This window comes from Lithobates pipiens, unplaced genomic scaffold (assembly GCF_037356315.1).
Source record: "Lithobates pipiens isolate NorthernLeopardFrog02 unplaced genomic scaffold, aLitPip1_a1.2 Scaffold_1, whole genome shotgun sequence".
Taxonomy (NCBI): Eukaryota; Metazoa; Chordata; class Amphibia; order Anura; family Ranidae; genus Lithobates; species Lithobates pipiens.
The window spans coordinates 23,274,582-23,295,849 of NW_027507685.1; the positions used below are offsets into that span (position 1 = coordinate 23,274,582).

Here is a 21,268-nt window from a genome sequence, read left to right on the forward strand (position 1 = left end):
GGACTTGACCACACACGAATACCCATACAGTCCCTCGAAAGCTTGCGCGATGACGTGTACAGCACGTATGACGGGACTAGAAATAGGAAGTCCAATACACAGCAAAGCACCCTTCTGCCGTGTAAATCCTTTCTGGGCATGCGCCATTCTTAGTCCGTCCAACTAGCACACTGACGACCGTATTGTCCGCTGAAACCAAAGTATGACGGACAGAATTACGGAAAATCCGAAATACTTAGTACGCCAGACTGCACGCTGAAAAAGTCAGCTGAAGCCCACACACGAGCGGATTGTCCGCTGAAATGTGTTTCAACGGACTAAGTACGCCATACAGTCCGCCCGTGTGTACGCGGCATAACACTCCACTCCCCCAGACTGATAAAGCTGCTGTCCAAAAGTGTCCCCTGTGATCCTTCATCCAGAGTGAGGGAACTCTAATATGGGGGGGGGGGGGGGGGGGTACAGGCCAGATCACCAGGCAAAAACAGGGGAAAAGTGTAAAGAAAAAAAAAGGTAAATGAATGCAGCCATTGCATCTGATGATTGGTAAGCAATACATAACATTTTTTGTTTTGGGTTTAATGTTGCTTTAACACTAAAACAGTGCATAGATGTGAATGAACCACGTGAGAAAAACTGAAATTTCTATTTAAAATGTATTTTCATGCAGTACAATTCATGTGTTTTGCTGCAGGCAATCTGTACAGCATTAGAGCCTAATCATACAACAGGGGGGTTCATTTATACCTATTGCAACTGTGGTTTCCAGCAGTCTAAAGTAACAATCATATAAATACTCCATTTAGTCAATATGTACATTGCATATTCACTGGAAAACATGGTTATAGAACATATGTATAATTCTGTTATCCTTTACATTTATTCATAATCATTCCCTAAACATCAGGTGCTAATGTTTAAATGTTTAATTTCAAATTGCTCTCATAGATTGGAGCTGGTTATAAAGCAGACAAGAGTGAGGGGTCGATTTAGTAAAGACAAATTGAATGTGCACTTTGCAAAGTTGCCCCTAGAACTTAGTAAATGGGCAAAAGCTAAGGATCTTACTTGCTTAGTATTGTTGTAATCCTTGTTGTTCTGTAGAATGAAGTTACTGAACATGCCCAGATCTCCCCTGATTTAAGGCATACTCTCTATGTCTTATCTGTTATCAGGACTTCCTACGGCACACCACTGAACTCTGCTAATCACTCAGAGCTTCCTCCTACACACCATGTGACCATGTGACCTCACATACAGTCTAAACTTGGCCATTACTGCAGTCTTATCCGCTGAAGCGGATAAGACTGACAAAGGGAAACATTAGACATTGGCACAAGTAAATACTATGAAATAAACAAGTAAGCTATGAACAGGGAAGCAGGGTTGCCATAGAAACTTTGGATTGAGAAGGAGGCTTGGTTAACAGTACAGGAAGTGCTCAATGTAAGGGCGGAAATACACTCCACTGTGGACTCAGAAAACAATACTTAAGATGGTGCTGCCTAACCCCTGGAAACAAGTTTTTTAAAGTTTCTTTAAACAGTAAGTAATATGCGATTTGGGCTGGATTACAGTGGCTATAGTCTGATAATGACTTATTATAATGGACTAAATGAAAAGAAGCATCAGAGTGGGAGAGTTTACTTCCTCTTTAAATATGTAGGCCACGCACCCTTTTTCAAATAAAAACTAGCAAGACAGTCTCACATTGCAGGCTTTAGGATGAAGGTGTCTAGGCAGATTACCAGACCTGAGACTCCACCAACACAGAGAAAGCCGTACAGGCTATAAAATAGATGACTGACAAGCATTAAGGGCAGCTTGCATAGAAAAATATAGGACTCGCTTGCATTATTTAGAAGCATTTTTTTCTGTATGCATTTCTTAAAAGCAGATTTTTATATACAGCATGTTTTACGGATTTAAGTGGTGACATTATTGTGCTCGGTTTCCCACATAACTGCCTGATTAATTCACAATTATTTTTATATAGTGGAAAATGCAAATCCAATGCTGCGGTAACACTCCTCTTGGAGAATCCAAGGTGGGTTAGAACAAACCCAGGATTTGTGATGGTAATGGGAATTTCCCCCTTTTTTTCCCCTGAATAGATGAAGCCAGTGGGTGACCTCCCACCAGACTCTGTTTTCTTTGAGAAAACAGTTTCAATTAAGAATGACACAGTTTAGAGTGTTTAGAGCATAATATGACAGCTGAACTTGGAAATGTTACAGGTCAACATACACTATATTGTATATTTAATGGCATCCCAGTCAAGGTCTATAGGGTTTAATATTGAGTCGGCCCAACCTTTGCAGCTATAACAGCTTCAATCCTTCTAGGAAGGCTGTCCACAAGCTTAAGGAGTGTGTCTATGGGAATGTTTGACCATTCTTCCAGAAGTGAATTTGTGAAGTCAGGGACTGATGTTGGACAAGATGGCCTGACTCACAGTCTACGCTTACATTCATCCCAAAGGGTTGAGGTGCAGGCCAGTCAAGTTCCTCCACCCACAAACTCACTCATTCATGTCTTTATGGACCTTTCTTTGTTCTCTGATGCGCAAGCATGTTGGAACAGGAAGGGACCATCCCCAAACTGTTGCCACAAAGTAGGGAACATAAAATTGTCCATAATGTCTTGGTTTTCTGACACCTCAAGAGTTCCCTTTACTGGAACTAAGGGGCCAAACCAACCCCTGAAACCAACCCCACACCATAATCCCCTTCCACCAAATGATTTGGACCAGTGCACAAAGCAAGGTCCATAAAGACATGGATGAGAGAGTTTGGGGTAGAGGAACTTGACTGGCCTGCACAGAGTCCTAACCTCAACCCGATAGAACACTTTTGGGATGAATTAGAGCAGAGACTGCGAGCCAGGCCTTCTCGTCTAACATCAGTGCCTGACCTCACAAATGAGCTTCTGGAAGAATGATCAAACATTCCCATAGACACACTCCTAAACCTTTTGGACAGCCTTTCCAGAATAACTGAAGCGGTTATCGCTGAAAAGGGTGGGCCAACTTAATATTGAACCCTACAGATTAAGACTGGGATGCCATTAAAAATCATGTGTGTGTAAAGGCAGGTGTCCTAATACTTTTGGCAATATAGTGTATCTTGAGCAAGTTTAATTTCCCATAGTGTGAGACTGAGATCTTTAGACATTAGGATAATTCTGGAGACCTATCTGTTGCTATCGCACCACAAGTAAATATTGCACTGTATGTGATTGTACCTTTTTTTTTTTTTTTTTTTTGAGCATAGCATCAGAAAAGAGAACTGGATTTGAGGAAAACCCAGGAATATGAGCCAAAGCTGCTGGAGTGGGAAGGACAAAAACGAGACGGAAAAAGGAAGGAGGGAAGGAAGCACGCAGAGAATGAGAGATGTGTTTTGGTTGATCCACATGCTGCAGAAAGGAAACAGGTAACGCTACACAGCAAATTATATAATGTTCAGTGATAGATCTCCTCTAGATGACATTGTGGAATTTGAACCTCAATTCTGGTAAAATAAAAGTGAAGGAGCTCCAAACCCTGCATTTTTACACAGTGAAAACAGCTGATAAACGGATCCTAGCAGAAAGAGTGGCCCTAGCTAATTAAAAACTGTGTAATGCCTCTTTATGGAAGTGGTAGACCCCTTGAATGGGAAAATATATTATGTTGAAAATGAACATAATTGGAGTAACTCTTTAATGTGACCATTTTTTAATTTAGCAGCTTCTGTGTCTAAAAAAAGAATTCAAATAAAAAATATCAAGATAAAATGGATAGCCCATTGAAAAACAACAAAACACCAATTGTTGCTGCAATGCTCACCCACAGTGCTTTTTTTCTGCCACCTGATCTCTGATGGACACCGTATATTAATTCACTTTCTCTGAGCTCAGGTTGTCCTGGACCCACCCAAGCCGGTTACTGTATAGTAAAAGATATTAGCTTATCTTTCTGTCACTCTGCTTTCTCTACCAATCAACATGCTTCTTATCAACACATGAACTCAATGTCTACTTGGGCTGCGTCTTCTTCTCACATACTAGCCCTGCTATAAAGTGGTGGCGAGAGGCCGATACCAGATCAGGCTTACACTGCTCACCAGTGCTTTTTTTCTCAGAGAATAGGTGCAGAAAATCACCCCCTCCCATAGGTCATGCTTGTCTCCACCCCCTGCTCGCCTCCTAGCACTTCCTGTTGTATTTGCGTTCTACCCACCTCCTACCACAGCCCATTGTCTCCACCCCTACCCACCTCTTAGCACCACTTCCTTTTAGAGAACATAGATTCAAGTATCATTATGTGGGGATATACAATGAGTTTGTATAGAATTTTTTAATAATTGTTTGGAACAGCTCCAATGTACGCACTTTATGTTGCACAACATTATTCTATGGCTGGTAGGTGAAAGTGGAGTTAAGGGCTCACTCACACAGGGGCTCTGTGCAATACAGCATAAAATCTGGGCATATTTTGGTGCCTGCAAGTCACAGGTGTTGCATACAGTGAGCTGCTGCTTGCTCAATGGCAATCTGAAATATACAACTGCTGTATTCATTTTGCAGCACATCCCAGTGGAACGTGCATACAGGGGTGGATGCCTCAAATGCATACTGTGTTCAAGACATATGTTCCTGTATGCATACATCACTAAATGCAAGTACCACTAGGGATGTGAATCAATATATGCATGTATAGCTGTTATGTATTTCAGCTTCTACTAGCTGTAGGCAAGACCTAATTTATGCAAAACTTACACAGTTTTTACACTGTACAGCTCTAAGGTATCAATACAATATATATTTTATTTTTTCGTTCAACCAGCAGGTTGAATGAAAACAATGTGCTGATTCCCCCCATCCACACATTTGAGGTGGATGGGGGAATCATTTGTGCTGTGCTATTGTGTTCTGATGGCGGGGATCCTTATGTAGCGGTGGGGCAGTCAGTGTGCAGTATGTAGTGGGAAGGCAGTCCATGAGCAGTATGTAGTGGTGGAGCAGTCGGTGAATAGTATGCAGTAGAAGGGCAGTCAGTGCGCAGTATGTAGTGAGGGTAATCAGTGCATAGTATGCAGTTGTGGGGAAGTCAGTGAGCAATATGTAGTGAAAGGGAAGTCCATGAGCAATATGTACTGGGAGAGAAGTCATTGAGCAATATGTAGTGGAAGAACAGTCATTGAGCAATATGTAGTGGGAGAGCAGTCAGTGAGCAGTATGTAGTGGGAGAGAAGTCATTCAGCAATATGCAGTGGGAGGGCAGTCAGTGAGCAGTATCTTGTAGGAGAGCAGTCAATGAGCAGTATGTAGTGGGGGGGGGGGGCAGGGGCCTTGGAGAGGGAGAGATGGATAGGATTCCTGCTGGGGTAGCTTCTTCCCCATAAGCTATTTACCATTTGACTGTAGAGGAAAGAGTCTCCCTCTGCTATCTCAGCTCATCTGCCGCCCAATCTTCAGCTGCTCGACCATTTAGAATAAAGCAGCAGCTGTGATGGGAGGGAAGCATGTGGCCACATCCCGACCCCACCCACCACCTCTAGAAACGTGGGGAGAAGCTGCTTAGTTCCCCCTGGTTCCCAACTCCAGGATTCGATGCAAGGGGCAAACCTGCAAATCATGTGATCAATACATACACTGCCAGGGAATAAGAGGGATGGTGCAGCCGCCAGCCTGAAGTACAAAAGCAGTGTCAGCACATAGGGCCACCTGCTTAGTCCATGGCTGGCTCGGCTGCAGTTCCTAGCCCAATTTTTTTCCCCAGAAAAGTAATATAGGGAAAATCTTCCAATGATGACAGTAGTTCTGTTGATCTAAGGGTCCCCTTAGTTTACAGTTTGGCTATGGGACAGGAAGTAAAAGGGAAATCTCTGCAATAGGACACAGAAGATGAAAAAAAAATGACAGGGGTTATAACCCTTCCTTAGTCTATCGAAAATAATAAAAAAAAGTTTTGCCTATAGTTCCGCTTTAAGATAAAGCATCTAAAAGCTTATGTCGATACAGTCAAATTCTGCAAAACATGGGGAAATGTAACGGTATTACAGCGATAACCAATAGTCATCACATTCAACTGGACCTGTCATGTTGAAGATATTTTATAGCTTACCAAGCCACTTTCTCAGTTCCAATCCATGTCAGGCATTATATACATTATATCTGGATTTGAGGAAAACCCAGAAATGTGAGCCAAGATTGGAGAGATACAAAACAAGAAAAAAAAAAGGAGGGAACGGAGTGGCTTACCAAGTCAGATCAGTTCCAATGCGGTACATGCATTGGAATCGAAGAAGTGGTTTGGATAAGCTATGAATGCCTTCAACTTTACCAAACAAGTCCAATTGATTGTGATGAACTATTGCTTCAAGTTATACCATGACCTGAATAAATGGGAACATTTACAGAAATGTACTTTCTGCAATTGTTAAATTGTGTCTCAACTTTAAAAACTTTAATAACATTTACTTGTACTACCATAGTATGTGAATATATCCACATGCTACAAGGAACACGAAAATTTATAGGACAGAGTAGGGATAATTTTTCACAATAACATAAGTAAAGTTCAATAATAACAATATTTGTACATTACATTTTGGTTAAAGTCCTTAAGCAGCCCAATTATTGCTAGCTCAGATACTTCTATTAAAATGTTATTCTAATCATTTAATCTTTTTTTCAGAGCGCTATTTATTTTGCAAGACATTTTTGTGCTTAGCCTTTCTATTCTTAATTAATACATTTGTTTTAACACTACTTATTAGTTTTTCCCTATGCTGTAAAAACAGTATTATTTTTTACCAACAAAAATAAATTGTTTCTCAGAGCCCAGATCGCTATACAGAACATACATTAAAAAGGAAAAAGTTTTAAACAAAACTTATATTCCATTCCTTTACGATTCCCACCAATATTTGTACTGGCATGCCTTAAAAAGCAGACAAGGGTGCCTTTTTTCATTGTGGAAGGCCATGTATTCACCTTACAACATTCCTTGCGCCCTCTGTAAAGTTGTGCATGTGCCATTCTCCCCAATTAATTTACCATGCTAGAGGAAACACATAAGAGAATGCAGCAGCAAGGGCGCAGGTGTAAATAAAGGTAGCAATTTATCGACAAAAAAAAAAAAAAGCATAGCACTGCACACGTAGGTCAAAGTTGACTGTCTATAGCTTTGGATGCAGAAGATATCCATAAAGCCACTGCCAGAGAATGGTCAGGACACTGATCATCATATCATACATTCATATTGCACAGTGCAAGATACAGGAACTTTCATAAACCATGGAAAAAACAGAACAGTGGGCAACAACGTAGTAGTAAACTGAACAGCCAACAGGCCCACAAGAAAACAAGGATTACAGGACCTGAACAAAACACTCAAACAGCATGAACAAATTTCAGCTAAAGCACAATTCAGAGCCAGAAAAAAACACCTAATTATTATTATTATTATTATTATTCAGGATTTATATAGCGCCAACAGTTTGCGCAGCGCTTTACAATATGAGGGCAGACAGTACACTTACAATACAAATCAATACAGGAGGGATCAGAGGGCCCTGCTCGTTAGAGCTTACAATCTAGAAGGGAGGGTCAAGTTGAAACAAAAGGTAATAAACTGTGGGGGGATGAGCTGATGGAGAAAATTAAAATACAGTTGTGTGGGTGGGGTAGGCTTCTCTGAAGAGAAGTGTTTTCAGGGATCGATGGAATTTGGAGATCATATGAAGACCAGGTGGCAGCCTTGCTTAAAAGTAGAACTATAGGCATTTTTTTTGGATAGAGTAAAGGAGGGTAAATAAAAACCCTCTCAGTTTATTTTTTGCCATCTGTGTCCCATCGGGTAGATTGTCCTTCACTTCCTGTCCAAAAGCCAAACACAAAGGGAGAGGAAATGCCTGCTAATTAAGGTAATACCTTGGGGACTAACCAGAACTAGTGTCCCTTAGTGTACTAGTGTAATTAAAGGGGCAGGGTGGTGGTGACATCACTGACAAAATAAAGCCATGGTCATATTTGGTCAATGTTGTCACCATATCATGGCTCCCTTTTATATAAACCTCACTTGTATATATAAAGAGAGTTTGCATTAGTGGTGGGAGTACAGCATGAGTGGACAAGTTAACAGAGGTTTTTGCTTTCAAAGATTGATGGGTAACACACCTTGAAATTGATGCTGGATTTGCAACACTGGACTTTTTTTTTTCTTTTTTTTTTGTTGATAAAGAAGGTTATTTTACAACTGACTTTTTTTAAAATTGAGTATGGAATAATACATACCCCTTACTGATTCACATGGGGCATGGGCGAGGGGGAGGGAGCTGATCTCTAAAGGCCCTCTGCTCCTAAAGGTGTCTTCCAGATTCTGATAAGTCCCACCTTACCCCCCCCCCCCCGGCCACCAGGCCAGAGTTGTTGTGAAGAGGCTTTTGTCCTGATCACCATGGCACCCCTTCCCCCCATATTCAGGGCATGTGGCCTGGTATGGATCAAGAGGGGCAGCGCAGATGTGCCCGTTTCCTGGACTGCCAGGCTGCATTCTCAGATTAAAAGACTGGTATGGATTTGTTGGGAGAAAGAGATTACAATACAGGAGGAGTCAGTCTTTGGATCGGCAGGGATTCAGCCCTGAAGAATATTATGTTCACAATTGGACAAGGGTTATATAGATGACCTAGCTCACGCATGTGATAGAAGAATTTTAAAGAAAAGAAGACAAGACATTGTGTGGTGACAGAAAGACATGCTGAGAAGAAGTTCAATATTTTACAAACTTTGGTCCATACTCCATACCCCCACCACTATGACCTTTACTTAGTTAATGTACGAACTTTACTAATATCCAGTGAGGACAGGGTCTTCTCAAATTATTCACTGGAACCCATTGACGTTGGCAATGTTTTTTTAGTTTTGGATAGTGAGGTATTTTCCCTAATTTCCTGTTCCTGAGTGGCTTGTGCAAGAAACTGTGTTCACCAGACCTAGAAAGGAAACTCTAACCTTTCCCTGCCCCACTAAAAGTGTATTTTGTATTTACCTGTTCTAAGACTTTTCCTCAATAGGGTTCTCGCTCCTTATAGGTGTAGCACACTCTACTTAGGTGCTAGAATAGGATTTTTGTTCTGTAAAAGTATGTAAATTTAGGCAGGCCTGCGGGAGGGGGGTTGTTGGAGCTGTTCAGAGCTTGAAGCTGGAGTGCTAGGCTGTCGGGCCTTTGGAGGGGAGCTCCCTAGTAGGGGAGTAGACCTTAGGCCTGCGTGCAGACAGAATCATTCAAGAAAGTGTGAAGGTTCTGGACAGAAGGCACAGGAGGAGCAGAGGACAGCAGGAGCTAGCATTGCCGGGCAAGTCTTCATGGAGAGGAACAACTGGTTGCAGCCAGGAGGGCTGGTAAGTGGCATGCACAGTTGGCATGCAGAGCCAGTGGCGTGGACTGTGGTGTCATGGGCAGTGGAGACGGACAGCTGCAACGAGGTGGACTGGCAGGGCCTGAAGAGGGCTGACAGAGAGCAGTAGTCCATCTGTAGGACAGTTCGCACTGGAGACTTTGTTTTATTGCTACACCATAGGGGCCTGCAGTACCTGCCTGCAAAGGGCAGTTGCTAAGGTCTGGCTGAGTCAGAGCAAGGCCTAACCATTTTGTGCTAGCTGATCCTGAGAGTCAAGAGTTGGGCAGGACAAAGCAAGAGGAATAGTCTGCAAGCAAGGGAAATGGAGGAGACTGAAGTGGTAATGTGTACAGGGAGCGTACATAGTTCATCCCAATTGATTGCTCAATAATTCATCGTATATCCCATATTTTCCTTACCCCATCCAAGTTAAATTCCCTCAATAAAATAAACACATGGACTATTCATGGTCTTGGAGTGACTGAGAATTGAAAGTCGGGCTGGGCAGGGTGACAGGTGGGCCACATCACTAGCGGAACCCCTATAGGGGTACCGGTACATATAGGTTTTTCCATCTTTATTCACAAGACTGCAAAAGGTACATAGAACATTTTTTTCTGCAGCAGGATGACTGAATGAGTAGGGCTGAACAGGAAAAATAGATACAGAGATCACCAGGGAAGTTCCCAAAAAATAGAACTAACGGAAGTCACTCAAATCGGCAACTACAAAGGTTAGTACTGGTTGGACTGACCCTCAAACCAACATACTTTCAGGGGCATAAACACAGCACAGACATTCAACTGTTATTCACTGCAGGTTATTCCTCCTGGAGGTATGTGTATTTAATCACAGCAAATGAATCACATTCACTGCATTTAAAATATGCCCCTTAGCTTTGGCAGCATTGACTCTTGTGAGCATCTTCTGCCATGGCACTGTTTTTACATAAAATCTTGAGCATACGAGTGTGGTACAGTTAGGAAGGACATGAGTAGTGCATGGCAGCCCTGACGTTTGAAGTGCTGATTTTCACTGTATCACTTACAACTTAATATTTTGTATGATAGTAGTACGCCCTGCTTTTATTTTGAAAAAGACAACTGCTGTACAAGCCCATTTATAAATTTAGCGTTATGAAAAAGGAAAGCGTATGTGTATCGCTAAAACTTTTGATTTGAATAAGAGTAAAAAAGTGTTAAAAACCTCTAATTTTATTGTTTGCGGCCTATGTCTTATTGAAGAGTTCCCTTTCCGTGTTCTGCAGATGCTTCAACAAGTGAGTGGAAATCCTTACAAAATATGGTAAAGTTATCTTTTATCTGCCATTGGCACCAGCGTCACCATTGGGAAATTAACCATCACCTCTTAGTTCCGGTGACAACTCTAAACAGGGGCCCACAGTGAATAAAAAAACTTGAAAGGAATTCTAATCCTTCCTACTTTATTTAAAACAAAAAAAAATGCTATATATAAAAACCTTGACATTTAAAAAGTCTGTGTGTGTACAATGCTTCTGCTGTCATAAGACAGAAAGGAATCTATGGAAAAGGAACAGAGTCAATTTCGGTGGCTCTGTACCTTGTGATCGCCGTGATGGCCAATCGCAGTGATCACAAATAAAAACATAACTACTGTTTACATTTGAGAGGCTGCCCCTTCTCCTCACAAAAGGAGAAAGTAGGAACTAATAAATGAATAAATACATGTACATCTCCTCTCCATCCTGTCTCCATTACTGGAAGAGGTCTTAATGAGAAGCGACAGACTAAAGCAGAGGGTAAAAAAGGAGTTTGGAAATTTTACTTTAAAGATTAAATTGGATAAGAAGTCAGAGGGGGTTTAACTTTGCCAAAAGATGGGCTTTAAGACATGTAAACCAGATTAAATGAAGTGTCCTGATCAACCGCCATGACCTATAGCAGCTAATAAGAATCTATATTGCTTTGGGTTGACTTCAGCAGTGTAAATTATGACTGGACGTCGTAAATTACTGCAAATTAAAATTGGCACTAAGGAAATGAAATTCTATTGTAATAAGCCCCAGAATTTAAAAAAGTATTATTAGAAATGTTTCTATGTGCTTACAAACCTATGTTCTACTTAACATTACACTTAAACGGTAGCATTTTTAATATACTTTGAGTAAAGGAACTGTGCAATTGAAATTCTGTTTTAATGCAAGAGAGATTTGGATCTTAGAAACTGCATTTGTTAAACAAAGTTATAGTCTACTCAGTGTAATTCTTGACTATTATAAGGAGACTTTATATGTTTTAAAGTATTACAGTGTCTTAATTCTAACTGCAGCATGAAGATCTAATACATAAAACAGATGGAAAAAGCAACCCAACAGAAAAGTCGATACCTGAAATGGTAAGAAAGGTGTTTGTGAACAACAGTCATACTCTATGATAGAGTATGTTGTTTTTGGTTAGCACTGAGAAGATCTAGAATATTGGTTAGACATTTTTATTGTCTGTTTCTCTAATGGAGAGATTCACACTTCCTGTGGGCCCCAGGGTTAGGACCATTTGTCACCAGGACTGAAAGTGAAGGAAAAGCCATTGTTTCACTGGAACAGGATAAGGGGGGAAATCTTCTTATAGGAACATGTATGCTCAGCTTACATACATGACTGATCTCTTGCACATGGATGGGAGTGATGTCATCCCATACCAGCCAATCAAAACAACCAAAGATTAGCACTTAAAAAACCCCAGAAAAAGATACTGGTACCAAAGAGAGACCTTTTGAATTCTAGAATGCATTTTAGGCAAGACCCCCATATTACGCAATCGGTAAGAATGTGATTCAGGCATGAGAAACACCAATTAAATGATCAGAATATTAAATTAAAACTCTAGCCAAGATGTATATTTTTATTATGGGGGGAAATTGTTAAAAGGTAAGAAGCTACCAAAATTTTTCCTACTCGCCTCCCAAGTCAATTCTGACACTTCTCTCCTACATGTAAAAATCAATGTTTTTGCTAGAAATTTACTCAGGACCCTATATATTATATATATATGTATATATATATATATATATATATATATATATATATATATATATATATATATATATATATATATATATTTTAGCACAGACCCTAGGGAATAAAATGGCGGTTGTTGCAACTTTTTTTGTCACATGGTATTTGCACAGCAATTTTTTTCGAACGCAAATTTTTGGGGAAAAAAAACACTTTCAAGAATTAAAAAAACAAAAAATGCCTGATTTTTTTGGTGTAACGTGAAAGATGCTAGTTTAGAGTTACAGAGTTAGTCTAGTGCTAGAAATATTGCTCTCATTTGAACATTCACGGCGATACCTCACTTGTAGTTTGAATGTTGTTTACATATGCGGGCTTGTATACTTTACCTTTCATTTTTTACTTTTTGACCACTTTTTTTTCCTATTACAAGGAATGTAAACATCCATTGTAATAGGAATAGTTCATGACAGGTTCTCGCAAAGCCTAAGCTCAAAGAAAAAATTATTAAAATCGATCTCAGGGTTTCCAGCCGAATACACGCCAGTATTTAAAACTGCCGGGTCCGGACATGATGTCACTTGCTTTAATGCAGACACAAAATTAAGTGACAGTATATTTTTCAAAAGTGAAAACATTGCTTTAACAAGTGTCTCTAGAACAGGTGTCACCAGTGGAAAATCTCTCTTCCCCTACTGCTTTAGTGGCAGCTGTAAAACCTCATATTTCCCTATTGGCAATGTTCACCAGGAAATAATTGGAGTGAATTTCCCCAGCAGAGACCCAGAAAGCAATAAAAATCCTTACATGCTTAATCTAAAATGGGAAAATGTTTTGGCTAAGTGTAGCACCCTCCCAAGTAGGTACTAGAGCAGGTAAAATTGTTTTTGGCCCCTCTACTTAACAAAGGAGCAACTACGTAAATGTGTTTGGGCTTCTGCTTAACAGAAGCCATGAATGTTTAGTTCTGCCTGCTCAGGGTGCTCTGATGTTGCTCATGCTGTATGGGGTTTCCCTGTATGCAACCAACCTAGAAAGGTTCTGGATTGTAGGTGGAAACCAATAAGATGAGCAACATGAATATGAATGAAGCCCCAGCCAATTGGAAGGGGAGGTGCCCCAAGGCATGCTTGCTGCCTGTGTTTATGTTCAGGGAGCACCTGAAATGCTGATCTTTTCCTGGAGAGTAGAGGTCCAGTTGGGGAGGGGGCACGTTGCCTCTCCCTAGCACAAGCTGCTACGAGGCCTCAGTTGGGCGACCTAAGGGCCTGAATGCTGAAACACAGGGTTCTATTTAAAGTGGACTAGGGAGGGATGTCCATGGATCCTGTCTGGTATCACGGAGGAAGAGGACTTGCGACCAGGGCCTTGTGAGTATGGACTTCTAAAGGGATCCTAGGGACTTGTGTTGCTCAATCCCCCCTGGGTACTAGAAGTCGCCTGCGGGGTGCAAGCTAAAGGGTGTCCTGAAGAGCAGATTGTACTAAATTCCTTCTATTTGCAAGGGACTCTGCTCAGTCCTGTACAATCTGCTACACCATTCTACTAAGAAAGCTGTCCTCAACTGTGAATAGTTTAGGTTTTGAGTATCCTACTATTGCCTTCCCCCATCCCATTTCCTAATCTTGCTGCATAAGAATCTAAAAGATTGTTGTAACCAATATTATTATTATTTGTAGTAGTAGTAATAGGATACAGCAAGTAATATTGTCATGTTTATTTGCATTTATTTTTGTTTAGAAGACAGATTTGCAAAGCCAAAGAAAATGTCACCGTACACTGCCCAAAGATCAGACTCAGCTGTTATTTCTCCAGCATGATCATATGGGAAAACATGTAGCACCAACAAATCATAATGCCGATCATCCAAATGTGAAGCCTATTAATGATGTAAGTTTATGTTTTTTTATTGAGAAATACATTTATACTACCCCAACGATCACCATTTGCCTTCCCCATTGCAGATATCTGAGCTGCATGTGAGATTTTCCCACATCCTTGCTATAATTTGGAATGATTTGCCAGCTTATCAAGTTTGAGCGATGAGGTTTATATTTTAAGAATTATAGAATTTAAAAATATTAATTTCACTTTGCTCTGATCCTGCTCTTAAGAAATTGTTGTAAGCTGTTTCCGTTATAAGATTCTGTATAGTTGTCAGAAACCATGAAATCAGACCGAGACAGTAGTACAGTCAAATCACACTTTTTTAATAATAAAAGAAAATAGAACAAACTTAGTCAAAACATAGCCAAAGTTCAGTAACCGGAATGTATAGTCAGCCAAGCCAGAAGGTCAGGGATCAGTGTAGTGGAACAGCAAGTAGGATCCGGAGCCAGAAGGGATGTCAGCCAAGCAAATCTTTAAACAGGAACGCAGGAGATAGTCTCTGTGATGTTGACCAAGGCGAAGGCAGAGATCCTCTGGACTGGATGTCTTAACTAGGCAGGTCTGATGAGCAGGATATCATCAACAGGTGAGTAGCTATGGAGAGATAGGAGCTGGAAATCAGCCGACAGCTGAGTGGCCAGCTCAGAGAAGGAAGGCCTGAGCCCAGCCCTGACAATAGTGTATTCTGTACTGTGCATCCCAGCAATAAATTATAGTGACAAATGGCACCTATAGACAAAAGGGTGGTCTAACATGTGTCTAAAGGTGAAGTATAACATAGCAGCCCATCTATTTTAATGGGATTACAGAAACACCCCAAATACATTTGAATATTCATACAAGACATACTGTTGTGATTGAATATTTATTTAGAAAAAATATTATAATATGAAGTGGAATTGTTTACTATACAAAATCCACGTGCCTTCACACTGTCTTCATGTTACATAAACTGCACAAGAGGTTTGGTTGTGGCATGGAAAGCAATAAAAACATTGTTGACTTTTCAAGCCTCTAAAGCCTTGTACACACAGTCAGATTATTGCATGAATTTTTGTTTGATGCTAGTCTCAAAAAGTGAAGAGCGTACTCAACATCAGAAAACTTTCTGACAACAGAAGTCAATGTCAGAAGTGACATAATGTGTTGAATTGTTTTGTATGTGTTCTTTCATTTCTGGGCATGCCTAGTCTTGCTCTTCAGATTTTATTTCTCTCAGAAAACTGTACTAAAGAAAAGAAAATCTGACGTTGTGGTTACATCAGACAAAAATTTTCAAGCCTGCACATTTAGTTTTTGTCTGCCGAAAATTTGTAATCAGCTGTCAAAAGCATCACACTAATGATCAGAAAATCAGCAGATCGATCGGACAAAATTTATCTTCAGATTTTCTGACCGTATGTACGGGTCTTTAGTGCAAGTTTACACCCTGAATCACACAGGAATGTGCTCAGTGTTCCTGTGCGATTTAGTGTGATGCATTAATTTGAAGGAGTTGAAATTGCACTGGATCACATCAAAAGTAGTGCATGCACCATTTAAAAAAAAAAGGCACTGCAACTGGATTGTATGGTACTATGGCATTTGCAATCTGCATTTGGGGTGTCTTTAGGAATCTGTTGACACCAGAAAATTGTAGACTCCGTGTGTTTGGATCACGGTGCAGGAAATGTGCATAGAAATACTTTGTGGTCCTATGTTTGGAAGTATCTTACTTGGTGAGATTCCCAATCACTTCCTATTTTGCCAGGAACGGACAGCATTTTTCCAGTGGGGATACAACCTTTTCTAGTTTATGTATTAGGATGTTTTACGTTAAGATGACATGTAATAATAATAAACTACTTTTAGATACTAGAAAAAAGAACCTTCTATGCTGATCCAAGCCATGCAAAATGGACCGGTTTTATACAACAAGCTCATGGAAGACTTGGATCTGGAAGCAGTTCTAGCCCCTGTACACCAGCTTTGCCAAGAGCCATACTGGAGGTAAAGACCCTTTGTGTACTCTGGATATTTATTGTAGTGCTATATAACCTGTTAAAATTGTAATCTACACAGTAAATTTTTAACATGAAATATGTGTATTGTTTACTAATGGCACCTGGAATGAAACTACACAGATATGAGCTTTCTTAGTGCCAAGATCTCACTAGCTGTAGATTTTAAATCTAATGTTTTGGACAGTCAGCAGGGTGCATATGTATACATATACTGTATAAGCTTAGGTTGCTATTGAGAGGCGTATAAGAAATGCAGTATACTGATAAGTGCTATATATTGAGGGCCATGAACACATTTACTTTATTTGTATTTTATCTGTGTTACAGCACCAGAATATGTATAAACAGCTACATGCACACTTTTGATTTGACAAAGTACTGTGCAAAGGGCACAGTGTGAAAAAATGATGTAACTTAAGAATGCTGGCATGTGATGTCACTGATCGTCCTTCCCTATAAAAGGGAACAGATGATCGGTGACAGCCACACAGGAACGCACGGGGAGAGGTTTGTTTACACAGACCTCTCCTCGTTCTTCTGCTCTGTGACCCGATCGAGGGATACCAGCGGCTGGTGTCCACGGTCACGGAGCACAGGACCCACGGCTGGGCACTTAAAAAGCAATGTACAGGTACGCGCTTGTGCCCAGCCGTGCCATTCTAGTGACGCACATCGGCGTGAGGCGGACCTTAAAGGGGTTGTAAAGTAAAATTTTTTATTTTTTTAAAATAACAAACATGTCATACTTACCTCCACTGTGCAGCTCGTTTTGCACAGAGTGGCCCCGAACCTGCTCTTCTGGGGTCCCTCGGCGGCTGTCTCAGCTTCCTCCCGCAGGTGCTTCTCACGTTAATGCGAGCTCCCTCGCATTGGTGAGAAGCACTGCGGGCGCGCTCCCGTGATACAGCCGGCGGCTATAGCCGCTCGCTGTATCACAAGGCCCCGCCCCCCGGCGTGCTGCGTCATTGGATGTGATTGACAGCAGCGCGAGCCAATGGCTGCGCTACTTTCAATCCATCCACTCCAGCCAATCAGCGGCCAGGCTGAGCGGCGAAGAGGACGGCGGGGGCGAGCGCGGGATTTTCGAGGGGTCAGGTAAGTAAAACGGGGGGACTGGGGGCGCCGGCAGTGTGAGATGTTTTTTCACCTTAATGCATAGAATGCATTAAGGTGAAAAAACATTTACCTTTACAACCCCTTTAAGTGGTTAAAAAATTTAAAAATTACTGCTCCTGAAAAAACAGACATTTTAAAAACTTTTTTTTGCATTCTCCTTGGGCAGTATCCAGAACCCCAAACACTTTTTATGGCAATAACTTGCCTTTAAGCCTTTAAAATTAGAACTTTCGATTTTTCACATTGTGTCTGAAATAAATTCTAAAATATCCGAGGGTGGTATTCCCTCTATTTATTACATATATGTATTAACTTGTCTATTCCTATAGTTATCTAGTCTATTAAAACTCTGTTGATAAGTACAATGAGATAACGTTAGCTATGAAAACAAACACGCTGCTTAAATAAGACATTGTTTTACTATTTCCCAAGAAAATAGGAATAAGTTAACATGAAAACATTAAAGGAAATTATTAGAGCATATAACAAAAGAACATCAAATATACTTATTGCAAGGCTGTCCTCTAGATATTGTCTCATCAGCTAGGCTCAAAATGGTAACAGAGAGCCATGAGGCTCAGAGAGCCATCAGCATGAGCCAAGAGCAGAAAAGGGAAAAAGGGTCAAATCTAGAACACAATGATTGATTCAAAAAGTTTTATTCGTTTTAATAAAACTTTTTGAATCAATCATTGTGTCCTAGATTTGACCCTCTTGGGAGAACTATATTCTCTCTTTCTTGTTATACGCGATTTACGGTCGCTAGGACTGCGTATTCTGGTTATACCATCTACATGAAAGATTGATAAACTCTTATATTATAATATATATATATATATATAAATAATTTTTTTTTTCTTATTTTGATTATTATTATTAATAGTAATAATTAACGGTTGATCCAGGCAATCAGTCTGTATTTCCAACCCCATTGCCAGCCCATTTACGTTTCTAACGAATTAAAGTAGTTGTGGGGCAGTCCTTCTCAATATATTATATTTCTGTCCTGCTGCATTGGCCTCTAGGGACAGCATTTGTCCATGTATCATTGCTATGTGAACCGAGTCATCTTCAGTACCTGTTGAACCTTTGATCTTTTGTAGCCCACCTTCATCAATCATTCTGGCAGCCATGGCCCTCTTTGAAGCTTGCTTGCAGAGTGTTATCAAACCATTTGGGCAGGAGCCAAGCTTTGCTCAGCCTTGCTAGAGGGCCTGACTTTCAGATGAAGATTCTGATATGCTACAAAGCTTTGATGTGCAACTTGTTACTTTCCAGACACCTGGTTGTATGAACTAGAAAGAAAACTCCAAAAATATGATATTAAACCATGTTGCCTTCCAACAGTGTCCCATGGTGCAAACTGAACTGGGGGGTGTTCGGCTCATCCCTACATATCACTTGAAGGTAACAGCCAATAACATAGGGTCTATAAATATCTAGACAACAGTTAATAATAGAGCGCACTCTGGGTATGACAGTAACCTAGTTCACTACTGGAGAGGTGGGGGGGGGGGGGATACAGGAAAAAATGGGGCAATGATTAACACAATCAGCTGGTACAATCACCAATTGTCCACAGTGTTTTAGAAACTTACAATATAATAAAAAGAACTGTCAATGGGGGGCTGCCGGTTCCAAGTAGAAATGCACAAAAAATCTCTGGAATAGACAAACAACAAAAGGAACAGCTCCCTCTAAGTGCAGTATAAAAGGCTTCATTTAATAAAAAAGTAAAATCAAATCCACTCACAAACTTTGTGAAATGATAGGAATGTAATGACATCATCTGCTGTGGCAATCAGGAAGGAGAGGCCGTGAGCTGTGATTTCGGCAGTGGAAGAGGCTTCTGGGAGTGATCCCTGGTCCGGCCATAACGCTGGTACACGATGCTTCCGGGGTGGTGTGTACCGCAAACACTGGCGTGCGCTGCTGACATGGGCCAACGTCACTTCTGGGTCGGGTAAGCGTGGAGGAGTTTGCGTTCCGGACATGGGTGTCCCTTCATCAGGTTTTTACAAGCATGTCCTAAACTCAAGCTCCTCCCACCTACCCGACCCGGAAGTGATGTTGGCCTTTTATACTGCACTTAGAGGGCGCTGTTCCTTTTGTTTTTTGTCTATAAATATCTAGCCTATCTAGTGTCCTGTACTGTACTCCAAGATAAGGAATTTATAGCCGAGTCAAAATTATTTTTCTTGTGGCCAATATTACTATGGCGCCATGGTAACCCTAAGACAGATTCTGGCAATTGCAGCATTGATTTATTTCAACAAAGGAAGGCTTGGTCTTTTTCTCAGAGAATGCAGGTCTAGGAGTGTGCAAACAAGGGTTTTTCTGCAAAGAGGGTTAGTATGCAAGTTGGTGGTACAGGGAAGATGTGATTGTTGGGAGTTATATAGAGAGATGGAGTTTTAGGCAAGGGTTGGGTTTATTGGAAAGTATTAGTGTAAGGGGGCTATAGGGAGGGTAAATGTGAGGGGGGCCAAAGGGCAATACACTGCTTTTGCAACAAAAAAGTACATTGCTGTGTAATATTGTGGTGGTCATCAATAGGACGAATAATAAAATATGTAACAAGTAGTATGTCAAATACTGTATATTAACATCTATACTACAATATGTGAAGGACCAATGAATTCCTAAAACAATGCTAACAGTGAATGTAAAAGCAAGGTAACTTTTAAGTTAGTAATTGTATGTGCTTCCCTAGGAATAAAAGGTTATTACGGTAATATGAACACCACATAACCTCTCTAGAGAGGAGTTCAGAATTGTCTGCTTGTTTAGAACCATCTCCTGTGATCCTGGGTTATTATTTCATCCATGTGTTTGTATTTGTTTTTCTCTTAATCAAAGAATGAAAATCTCCGCTCCAGTAGAGACAATCACTACAGCAGCTCCCTGTCTGACATGATCATAAGTCCTATGACCCCAGGAAAAGATGATGTGTTCTGGGGTGCCCTGCAAGGTGAAGAGCAGCCACCTAAGGTAGAGAGAATTGCATTTATTGGAATTTGTTTTTGAAGTTATGCTAGACACAGGTTCTGTACTGATGTTGTTCCAGCGATTGTTCAACTGAATAGTGTAAGGGATTATACAGCATTTTCTTATTTATTTAGTTTAAAGTGAAGGTATTATTTAATGAGGCCATGAAAACACTTCATGTCTTCTGTGGAGTTTAGTTCCCAGTTAGTTTCCGAGCTGGGAATGGTACTGTGTCTACACTAAACCTACTTTAATTTGCATATGTAAAAATCTAAGACATGCATTTATACACGCCAACGTTGATTTTATTTGTGTTTACTTCTGTACAGACAAAACCATATTAATTCATTGTGAGTGCATTTTTAGCACATTAGAGCAGTGGTAGGCAATCCCCGGCACTCAAAGCCTCTTTTGCCGACACTCGACTCCCTCTCCATCAACAGAGCAGCGCAGGGAAGTGTCAGTGAGACACTAATATATTTCAATTTCAGAATTTCCCACACCGCGGAGGGGGGGGGGGCACTGCGCCCCCACAGATTGTAAAATATGGGGAACATTGTTTGGTTCTCCAACTTTGCTGTAGCTGGGATCGTCAACTTTTGTGATGTGGAAGAGATTGGGTGCAGTTCTGCTGGGGGGGAGGGGGTGGGTGGTCTCTGTTACCTGGAAAAGGAAGACTGTCATTGGCCACTGCTATTGCCATTTACAGTCCTGCTAGCCCCATCCACCATCTGGAGGAAGATGACTCTCTTGGTTGCCACTACCAATCTCAGAAAGAAGGGATTTCATTGTGATTGAGAAAACCACAAATCAGGCGACAGTTTGTGGAATTACTGTTGAGCTTCTGGGAACTTTGTTGAAATTATTCCTGAACCTTTGAATTA

The 21,268-nt window shown here is 40.8% G+C and overlaps 1 protein-coding gene and 1 long non-coding RNA gene across 3 annotated transcripts in view; one reads left to right on the forward strand and one right to left on the reverse strand.

The window, feature by feature from the left end:
• LOC143986179 (uncharacterized) overlaps window positions 1-21,268 on the reverse strand; it is a 457,706-nt gene that overhangs the window by 370,279 nt on the left and 66,159 nt on the right. The gene's annotated exons all lie outside the window — the stretch shown is intronic.
• The window catches only part of NRK (Nik related kinase), a 406,388-nt gene that overhangs the window by 188,337 nt on the left and 196,783 nt on the right, over window positions 1-21,268 (forward strand). The window contains exons 13-17 of one of the 2 annotated variants that reach the window (XM_077484749.1): window positions 3,273-3,434; window positions 11,703-11,768; window positions 14,128-14,277; window positions 16,129-16,266; window positions 20,256-20,387. In XM_077484749.1, coding sequence (XP_077340875.1) covers window positions 3,273-3,434; window positions 11,703-11,768; window positions 14,128-14,277; window positions 16,129-16,266; window positions 20,256-20,387 — 648 coding nt within the window. The remainder of the gene's footprint in view (window positions 1-3,272; window positions 3,435-11,702; window positions 11,769-14,127; window positions 14,278-16,128; window positions 16,267-20,255; window positions 20,388-21,268) is intronic. The other variant, XM_077484758.1, reaches the window with a different exon arrangement.